This window comes from Xenopus laevis, chromosome 1S (genome assembly GCF_017654675.1).
Source record: "Xenopus laevis strain J_2021 chromosome 1S, Xenopus_laevis_v10.1, whole genome shotgun sequence".
Taxonomy (NCBI): Eukaryota; Metazoa; Chordata; class Amphibia; order Anura; family Pipidae; genus Xenopus; species Xenopus laevis.
This window is the reverse complement of record NC_054372.1, coordinates 122,320,275-122,331,746: the sequence shown is the minus strand read 5'-3', so window position 1 is coordinate 122,331,746 and position 11,472 is coordinate 122,320,275. Positions and strand designations below refer to the sequence as shown.

General features: G+C 39.1%; 1 protein-coding gene across 1 annotated transcript in view; it reads left to right on the top strand.

The window, feature by feature from the left end:
• The first annotated feature begins 429 nt into the window (after positions 1-429).
• Positions 430-11,472, top strand: part of gna14.S (guanine nucleotide binding protein (G protein), alpha 14 S homeolog) — a 65,631-nt gene continuing 54,588 nt past the window's right edge. Inside the window, 1 exon segment of the mRNA NM_001096387.1 lies at positions 430-948. Within this exon segment, the coding sequence (NP_001089856.1) occupies positions 828-948 (121 nt within the window). The 5' untranslated portion in view covers positions 430-827.

Sequence of the window (11,472 nt, the reverse complement as noted above, 5' to 3'; positions counted from 1 at the left end):
CTTCCTTGCCCCCCCCCCCAACATTTTCTGTGGACGCCCAGGCTGGATTTAACTTGATTTAAATGATGTCTAATCAATGTAACACTCTGCAGAAGCATGTTGCTGAGACATAAACAAATAGCTTTATTAAATAGCTAAGACATTACTGCTCGCAGGAAGCATTTGAGGGAACCGTTTGGGTCACACTTCCCCTCACGTTGATTGAGAACACACGTCATTCAGAGACCGATTTTAGGAAGTAAAAGGAAGCAACGTGAGTAGAGGAGAATTTTGGAAATCTCGGTTAAAAACCGAGTCCAGCCCTCCAACTGGGGGAGTGTCCATGGGATAAGGACCGCCCCGCGCCCTCCTCTCTTTCACTCCAGGAAAAAGAAATGTTTCAGTGGATCGGAGCTGACTGCTCACCCTCCTCCTCCCCTCCGTGTGTGTGTTTGTAGCTACAGTCCATCTGCCCATTGGAAAGGAAGAGACCTCCTTGCACGTCCCCCTCCTCCTCTCACTCTGCCCTGTACAGTGATCGCTGCGAGGGGTCGCACTCAGCAACTGCAATCAATCGTGCCAGCGCTCAAATGCCTTCAGGACGGGAAGCGCAGTGACACAAGCGACAGTGTAAACTTCCCAGGGGCGCAAGGGAATAACAAGTCTCCTGGCTGTGCGCCCTCTCTTCCTCCCGGACAGGGGATCTGTGCGAACTCAGCAGCAAGTCGCAACTTCTAACTTGTCGCTCCCTGCTGTCCGACAACTTCTATTCATATTCCACTAGATTCTCATTATTTTGTGAAGCCGGAATAAATCTCCGTCTAGATAATCTGCGATTGCTGCCGGGCATGGCGGGTTGCTGCCTAAATGCAGAGCAAAAGGAGTCGCAGCGGATAAACGCCGAGATCGAGAAGCAGCTCCGCAGGGATAAGAGGGATGCGCGTCGGGAGCTGAAGTTGTTGCTTCTGGGTAAGTAACTGTCAATGGTCTGTAACGGGGAGAAGCCTGTGGTGCCAAAATCAAACGCTTCCATACCATTGGCTCCAGTGCCAGGCTCCTAAATGGGCCCCTCTGAAACTCGCTCCCTGTCTGCTGCCTGTGTCTGCCCTACAATCTATTGCTTTTTGGGTGAGTCACAGGAGTTACCAGAACTCTACCCCCCTCCCCTCTTTTCACCAAAATGTTAAACAGGTGTTTGAGCTGCCTCCTCTGTCTGGCTCTTAGGGACACAATGACATTGCCAAACACTAGGTATGATCCTTCTGCATCATCTATGTATGTCCAACATATATGCGCCCCTATTCCTGCTGCACATGGGGGCAGATTTATCAATTGTTGAAATTAATTCGAGGGAATTTTCGAAAAAATTCAAAGTAGTTTTTTGAATACTTCGACCATCGAATAGGATACTACGACTTCAAATTTACTACGACTTCGATTAGAAGTAAAAATCGTTAGACTATTCGACCATTCGATAATCGTCGAAGTACTATCCCTTTAAAAAAACTTTGCCTTCAATACTTCGCCAACTTAAACCTGCCGAAGTGCTATGTTAGCCTATGGGGACCTTCCAGAGCAATTTTCTAAGTTTTTTTTTTTTATATTCTAAGGAAAATCGTACGATAGCACGATAAAATCGTTCGAATCATATGATTTGAAGTATGATCGGAATACGATCGTACGGTGAATTAAATCCTCCGACTTCGAATTTCGAAGTATTTTCCACTTCGAAATTCGACCCTTGATAAATCTGCTCCTTAGTGTGCGCCTCTATTCCTGCAGCAGAGTTGCCAGGTCTCATTTTCAAAACCAGCCCAAGTCAACTACAAAACCAGCACGAAACAATCCAAGTAGCCCAAAAATAGCACAATAGGTGCAGAGAAAAAAAAGTCTAAAAAAATAAATGAATATAGGTGAAAATTTGCAATTTTTTTCCATAAAGCAAAATGGCACAGATTCACCTGCTACCAGGGGTGTAACTACAGAGAGGGGGCCCAGGAGGTATAGGGGCCCCATAAGGTCCTAATACATATATAATTTCATTAAATATTGGTAAAACAGGTCAACCTCTAGACATTTTGGCGGGCAGCAGATTTTTGCCCCAAAATTGTCTGAAATTGAGTAAAGTTACTGGAAAATGTGAGAATGCTTAGGAAAGAGGCACACGCGGAGATTCGGGGAGATTAGTCACCCGGCAACAAATCGACTCTTCTTCAGTGACTAATCTTCCTGAATTGCCTTCCCGCCGGCTAGAATCTAAATCGCCAGCGGGGTGGCAACTTCGGAAACAAATCGCTCCGAGTGCCATCCCGCCGGCAATTTAGATTCTAGCCGGCTAGGAAGACCGTTCTGGGCAGTAAGTTGCCCGAAGAAGAGGCAATTTGTCACCGGGCGACTAAATCTTCCTGAATCTCCACGTGTGTCTCTGCCCTTAAGCAAAGTTGTTAACAAATTGTTAACAAAAAACTACATTACACAACATGCACTGAGAGATGTAGGCTTGGCACATTAGGGCAAGAAAAAACACTTTGGCTGGTTTCCAAAATACAAACCAGCCAAAGGCACAAAAAGTAGCCCAAATCCGTACCCTGGCTAGTTTGTACTTTCAAAACCGGCCTGGCCTTTAAATTAGTAGCCCTATTTGGCTGGAAAACCAACAACCTGGCAACCCTGTCCTGCAGTGTGTATGGCTCTCATGAACATTCTGTGCCCCTAGTAATGTACCACAGGCATAACCACACAGCAAGCAGGAGGGGGGCCTAGTAAAGTCGTATCTGGCTTTAAATTGAGCAGGCCAAATCCACAAGCTAATGCGGTTCTTTCATGATGAGCCCAGCCTACGTAGGCACCCCTTTTGTTTTGATCATTGGTGCTGGAGCCAACTTATTGGATCAGCACAATTCAATGTTTTGGCTCCCCTAGATGTTCACTCACCAGTAGTATGTAAATAAGATTTTAGGCATGTGATAAAAGTAACATCAGTCTATATATTGTGTGCTTCATACAAAATACACTCAACTCAAGACGATAGTCAGAATAAAAAGGCACAGAATGCTGGCGTGCTATTGGGCAATAGTCTCCAAAGGCTTTATTTATGGGTTACCCAAATATAAGCCTAAGTATGTATTGGGATTCATCTTTATTTTGCATGTAACTGTATGAGAGTTATATTTCAGGTGCTTAATACCATTGCTGAGCTGTTTTATCTCATTTCTGTGCGTTTGCCCACCCTGTGTACCTGTATGGTTAGGCCTCCTTAACATTTGAGACTTTCATTCCATTCGTTATGCCATGTAGTAAGAGGAAACGTTGCCTCCAGTATGTCAATGAGAAAAAGATGACTATGTTCCCACTGGGTCTGAGAGTATTGTAGCAGTTGGACTCCCATTTATTACACTGATCTTTGTTGTTCACTTTTTCTCATGTGTATATACAAGATAGATAGTAGGATAGTATGGGGAGAGTGATTTACTCATTCACAAATACACAAAGCAGCAACCACACATTTTATCCTCTTGGTATGACAATAGCCCTTTGTAGCATACCTGATTCAGTTGTGGTGTGGCCAGTAATGTTTGTCATATTAGTATGTTTGTGTATCTGTTTCATCTATCTTTATATCCACAAAGTTAAAGATGAAAATGATTCATGTATATGGTTGCCACCTTTTCTGTAAAAAAAAAAAATACCGGCCATCCTATATTTTTATGGTTTTTCCCTATTAATAACATTGTCACCAAGCAGCATTGGCCAGGCGGCAACCCTATTCATTTTCAAGGCAGCCTCCAATAGACAACATAAGATAATGTGCAGTGTGTCTAACAGTAATTTCATGGAAAACATATACAGTAGACAGTGATAATTGTAAGTCAACCCAAGCAGTGTATCAACTTTTTCATAGGATACACCTGTGCTTGGAAGCAGGAGGCTCGTGGTCAGATGTGGCCCCAGTAGAATGTCTTTGGCCCCCTGACTTTCTATTTCCTTCCTTATATTATGTCATTTCATTGGTTCCACATGCTTGGAAAATTCTGGGACTGAATTGGCCTAAGCGCAAGTTGGTGGGCCATTGAGCCAGTGTCCTAACTAAAACTGGCAATAGATGTAAAGATTTTTAAAAGATCTTTTCTTTATCGTGAGACCACGATTTTCTCGAAATGATCGCTTAAATGTATGATTTGTCCATCAACTAACAAGACCATTTCAGGCGATATTGCCAGGAAAACTGAGAGTAGCTGCCTGCTTGGCCCTGCAAACATAGATAGATTGCACTGGGACTGATAACATTTTTTTTAATCTGGCTGATCAATTTTCTGACAGATGTCGGACGAAAAATCGGAAGATCGTTTGATTCCCACTAACGGATTGGTCGGATTTCGCTAAAATTGGTCATTCACCAAAGAAAAATCTTTGCGTCGGTGGGAACCTTAAGTGATACTGGTCCCCACAGCAAATTGATCTTAGGGGCCTCCAACATATCCATAGGTTGACCTATTTTACCAATACAATGGTAAAGGGGTTGTTCCCCAATGAATGCACTTTTAGTTTGATGTAGAGAATGATATTCTGAGACAATTTGCAATAGGTTTTCATTTTTTATTATTTGTGGTTTTTGAGTAATTTAGCGTTTTTTTCAGCATCTCTACAGATTGCAGTTTTAGCAATTTGGTTGAAAGAGTTAGAAGAAGAAAGCAAATTAAAAAAAATATAAAAGAGAAAAAATGAAGGCCAATTAAAAAATTGCTTAGAATTATTCTATAACATACTAAAAGTTAACATAAAGGTGAACTACCCCTTTAAGTACCCTGATTTTTTTCCTGCATTTTAGTTTTTTTATTTCCTACAAATTTAATATATTTCAATGGGTGCATTTACCTGATTTTAAGTAATGGTTTCCTGGATTTTACATAAAAATTTGACCCTGATGTTCCCAAAAATTACTGTTTGTCCTCTGTGAATGTTATGGTTTTTTGGTGGCCCTTTATGGACTGGCAGACTACAAAAGCAGTACTCTTGGTTTTTATACAGCTAAAACTTGTCTCCAAGACAGGAATTCCAAACTAGGCACCTCCTTTGCGGCCACTGGGTGCAACATCCAAGGCGTTGGAGAGCTTTAAGTTATCTGACAGTAAGACCAGAGAGGTCTTATTCATGCCCCCCCCATATAGTAACATTAATGCTGCTATGCTTTAAGCTGGCCATAGACGCAAAGATCCGATTGTACGAATCAACGTACGATCGGACTTTCCAATCTCCCGACCCTCCACTAACCATTCAGATCAAAGTCTTACCATTCCGATCAAATAAAGAAGTAAAAGAACAGCCAATGTTCTATCTCTGACAGCAATCGTACTATAGTTATGTCTGACAAAGCTAGTGACAGTCTCCCACTGCAAATCGTCCGATTGGCAATACACACAGAGATATTATTGGCAGGCGACAGAAATTTTCTAACCTGTCTGATCGACCAAACGACCGATCTCCGCCGGACGAAAAATTACGGGACTCTGCACACACGGTCTATGGCCAGCTTAACTCTTGTTATTAACACAGTAAATGCTGTATTTCAAAGTAAACCTGACTTGTGTGTACATACTTTGAGTACTTGAAGAAAAAGTTGCTATAACAAATTTCTCTGATTTTTATATTTTTCCCGGATTTTTCATATCTCCTGGTTCCCTGAAAAACGTAAAATGGGTGTTCTACTGTACATGTTAAAATTGCTCATTAATTAGGGTCTTGTGGGCCCCCTGTAAATCCTGGGCCCCTCTGCAGCCGCAGGGTCTGCTTCTGTAGTTATGCCCCTGCATTGAGCCTATGAGTGCATAGATTTTAAACTCCTGGAGGCAGACACCACATTCCAGATATATACTGAAACCAATGTCCCTTTTGTGTTTATTCTGACTGTTAACTGTACACTTGTGGTGCTATGTAAATTCTACAATACAATACAATTCAATTAAATTACAGGTGTGTAAGCCACACGAAAAGCACCAATCAATAGCTAAAAAGCAAACCTTTCTCCAACAGTGAAGCAACAAGGAACAGAACTGGCGTTGCAGGGAACTAGAATCCACCAGCCACCTGATGTTATTATTCCCCATTGCACTGAAATGAATAATACTTTGTATGGCACCCCCACCAGAAAGCGACCTGGTGATTGCTGTGAATGTCGTGTTTATCCACATGTTTCAAAGTGACTAGTCAGGTTTTATAGCTCAGCAGAAATGAGGTGAGATCTAATCTAGGCTGAATGTCCGCTCCTTATGATAGCTTACTGCTTCTACTCAAACCTGTTTGTACATTGTTTTTTTGTGGCTTATGTGGTTGAACGTTTGGGGGATGGAAGATTTCTGAGACATCACTATCGCTAGAGTTGTAATCCTTTCTCCTGACACTCTTACACTGCCCTGTCGTTGGAGAACGGAATTGATAATGTATAACTTAAAACTGACGTTTCCTTATTCTTTTCCTTTATAGTGCAAAGTGCATTATAATACCTTACTAAATGCGCTCCAGTTAAACATCAGCATGTGAGTCAGGCTTTTGGCAGACACAAAGTGGAAAACCAAAGGCTGAATGAATGACAAAGATGTGTAGTAATAATCCTGGTCATGGGTCCCTTTATAAGTTCTCTTTACAGGGAAAGTGTCTATTTTAAATGAAAAAGACTCCAGAAAATGTGTACTTGGTGGGATTTAGGCAGCTGTCAGTAGTTAAAGTATATTGTATTTGTCAATTTATACTGCCCGCCTTCTTAAAACAGGACCTAGATGCGTACAGATTGTACAGTATTGACTGTCCGCTAACTGAAAGTTCTGTACTCTTTATTCTTGGTAGTCCCTGCTGTTACTTTCCCCTTTAATTATTTGTCCAGTTGGAAAATGCATTCAGCCACTTTCATAATATGTAACTGATTTAAACTCTTCTGCAGTCTAACTGAAGGCTGCCCAGATTGATACAATACTTACCTTCCTTTGACTTTATCAGCACCTTACTATAACAGCATTCCCTGGGTGCTATGGCACTTATGCTGATTATGTGGCAATTTAACTAGTTAGATTAGGTGTCTTATATATTGTAGTTTAAATGTATTCTTCACAGTGCAGATCTTACAGAGTCCTAAGACTTCAACAGATCACTTGAAGTCTTTGCATAAGTCTGTTATAATATATATATATATATATTATATAATTCTGTATCCAAAAGAATCAGCTGTGTATATTCCATAATAGAAAGTAATAATATTGATTGTGCCTTTTAATATATATATATATATATATATATATATATATATATATATATATATATATATATATATATATATATCTATATATATATATATATATATATATATATATATATATATATATATATATATATATATATATATATATATATATATATATATATATATATATATATCTATATATATATATCTATATATATATATTATATATATATATTATATATATCTATATATATATTATATATATATATATATATATATATATATATATATCCATACATATATATATCCATACATATATATATCCATACATGCAGAACCCTGGCGTCCTGTGTTAACTTTGAAGTCAACTAACACGTGGTTTTATCAAAGTGAAAAATTAGTATTTGTAGGTACAGTATGTATGTATGTGTGCACATGTCCGTATTGAAAGCATATCCTGATATTGTCACCTAGAATTCAGCTCTAGAAATAAGAGACTTTGTTAGGAGATTAACTCATTCAGGAAAAGTAGCATTCCTTAGTACAAAGAGTGAGTTTCACATAAGCAGACCGAGACAGACCCACATTGTTTTTTATTCGAATGACTTGGATCTGTGACTGACGGAGTTCACAAGTCAATCAACTACTTTAAATGGATGCTATCACTTGTATGTTTAAATTATGTTCCCCCCTACTTTTTTCTTTTATTATCTTAAACACAAAAAAGTATATACATTGCATATATATATATAAAAAAAAAAAAATGACTGGGAGAAAAATGTGGCAGTCGACGTACCCTAGATCACCTGTTACCTCTTCCTGTGCAAAAGTATGGGAATTGCTCTGGCTGCAGGTACTGAGAGTTACATTCAGTAGAAAGTAACAGATGGCACCTACCTGTTACCTGAATTGTCTCCTGAAGGCAAAGTATTACCCTTGCTTTCCCAAAATGGCATGTTTGCCATAGCCATTTTCTCGTTAAAATATTGCATTTTCCTTGTTTGAAAGAACAGTGGCTTGCCTATGCACTAGTCAGCAGCTTATTATCTTATTATTTTGCTTTAAACTCCCTCTGAACATTCTGTAGTTCAGCCAGTTTCAAAGAACCTGAGATTGTTTCCTGTGGCTCCAATTCACTTGAATTAGGTGCCGGGTTGAACACTTTCTAGTCTGAAAATGCTGACTGACTATTTTCAGACTGAAAAAAATTCACGGTTTTACTTTCACACATTTTCTATACAAATAAATGGGAACCATGAAATGTGTCCAGGGGTGATTTTCAACCTTCTGAATTATGCCAATTGAAAAATTCTCCATGTGAGTTTTAACCATATAAGTCTATGTACTTGTTGGACATGAAATTGCAATGCTATATTTTGGCACTTTTTGGTGGTTTCTGGATTATAGATTTCATACCTGGGATAGTTGACATGGAAATTTTGCCTATTTATCAACTCAGTTTAGCTAAAGTAAATGGCCCTAATATGTGTACTCCCCTATCTGAACCCCCCTATCTTTATTTTAACGTGTAATTGGATCAGAGAGGAGCTCATTCAATACAATGGGGCTTGATAACTTGATCGTTATTTTGACTTTATACACGGGTCAATAAACTGCTCGCTAAGCATGGCCAAGTTGTTAGCTAATGTCAGCCCATGTCTTTCGGCCTCCCGTCTTTTCTGATTAAAATGGACGATAAATGGTCCATGTGGGGGCTTTCTATCAGTTTGAGATGATCTCCTATTGCTCCACAGTTGATGGCCTAAAGGTAAAATTTACTGAGCTAAATCCACTTTTTATCCTATTGAATACACTGACTGGCCATATGCAGGGCCCCAGTGCAGCATATTCCATCCCTCTAAAAAAAAGATGCTACAGCATTTCCAGTGTTCCATGGGCACACTAATATGAGATTACCCTGTTTATTTTCTTTAGCAAATGAAATGGCCTTCCTAAATGGTGTATTTTTCTTTTACACTTGACCGTATTTCTGTTTTGAGATCAGGATGTGTTTAGACGAGACATGATTAAGAACGATTGTTCCCTTTCGGGGATGGTAGCCTCAGGATTGAAGGAGCTACAGGTCAGTCTGACTCAAATACTGTAGAACAATACATTAGTGCGAAACATGAATCAACTTTCTTGATGCTGTGCTGCATTTACTCCCCCCTTTTGGATCCTAGGTGAATTAGAAACCAATTAAACTGCTTTTTTTTACATATGCAAGTAAAATTTTCACTGAAAGATTTTAAGCAGCATTATTGTTGGTTTTGTTGTGACAGGGAAGTTAAACTTGATCTAAAGGCATGTGGCCCATCTCTGTGAGTAATGTGTCTTGTATTGACACAATGTGCTTCAGTTGAAAAGCTCCTTGTTCTCTTTTTGGCTTACAAGCTAGCAGTTATAATATTCCTTTCCTGGTTGGCTATTCCAATACCGTATGCGTCTGATTTCTGTCGGACACTGCTGTTAAATGTGGGGTGGACTTGTAAATAGGGATGCACCGAATCCAGGATCGGTTCGGGATTCGGCCTTTTTCAGCAGGATTCAGATTCGGACGAATCCTTCTGCCCGGCCGAACCGAATCCAAATCCTAATTTGCATATGCATAGGGGTGGGGAGGGAAATCACGTGACTTTTCATCACAAAACAAGGAAGTAACATTTTTTCCCCTTCCCACCCCTAATTTGCATATGCAATCGGATTTGGTTCGGTATTCAGCCAAATCTTTCACATCTTCCAAAATAGTGAATTCGGTGCATCCCTACTTGTAAATAAATCGCAATCTCATTTTTGAGCCGGAGTTCTTTATCATGGGAATATAACTACCCTTTTATTTCATACAGAATATATGTATATATTTAACATTACATTTTGTCCAACAAAGATTTTCCATTTCCTTCAGAACAGTTGATATTTATAAATGCGATTGTGCCCAAAAAAATGTATTTGGATGGTTACCCAAAAAAATCAATTTGGACGCTTTATTCTTGATGATATCCATTCTAGTTTTAGAATATGAACACACAGGCTGTTGTCAGCCTGCATATTTTTGCAAGCTGAGAGAAGCAGATCCCCTGCTCCATTGATTTGAATCTGATCAGCCTGTGTGCGCTCAGAATCTGTATCCCTTCCTTTTAGTCAACAGAATTCTTCAACCAAGCCCCAGTCAGCTATGGATTGAGGAGGTAATATTTTTTTGTCTATACATGGACCAATAGACTTCCAACTTGTTCAAGAGAACCAGATGTATACGTAGTTATGGACTGCCTTTTTTCTCATTCGTTCATTTCTTTTGTAGGCTAAAATATATGAATTGGTATAGATATGATTCATCTGACAAAGTAAACTCATCAGTGTAAAATGTGTGATGGCTCTTGAAAGTCTTGGGTATCACAGTTTAGAAGACTGTGATTGATTAATAATCTAGTTATCACCACTATTACCCTTTTATCCCATGTACAATAGACATCTTAAAGGGAGTTTTGGTCACAATGTGACTATGCACAATAGTTCCACCCTCTAGTGTAGGAGTGCCCATTTTTTACTAATGTCTACTTGTAGTGATGATGTACCGTTATGATCTAAATTCATAAAACATGAACATAAAAAAACATGAACATACAAACAATAGCGAAATGCTGGAAAAGCCCAAATGTCAGTTACACTATGTTTAAAAATAAGGTTGATTGGATATACGTGAATGAACGGCTTTCCGGGGTTGGCCACGGACAGGTTACAGACGATAAACAAAATTTGGCAACCTTGGGTCAGGTATAGGTTTAATGGCACAGTTTCGGGAGGCATTTGACAGGTTACTGTAGCGGGGCATTCAGACACTCTATATGTACTTGATTACTATACTCAGTCCATAGTAAATTGGTCTCCACCAGTTGGGTTATGATGACCGTTTATTTTGTTTTTTAATTTTTCTAGTGTTTTCTGCATGTATTGTGCTATGATGTTATATTGTCGAAACTATTGCTGGAAAAATTGGTACGCATATGTACATAAAATGTAGTTCTGTATCATGGCCGGTACATTGCATTCTGTAACAGTAACTGGATTATATATATTGGTGTTAACAGAATGTATTTTGGTTTTATATTTCTGTTAGAGACTACACAAATAAAAATATTTAAAAAAAAAAAAAAACATGAACATAAAAGCTTACTGTTCCTAAGCATGAAATAGGAGGGTAATTCAGACAAACTGTTTGTCTTGAGATCTACTGATCACCAGCCAAAGGTCTACTTGATAGA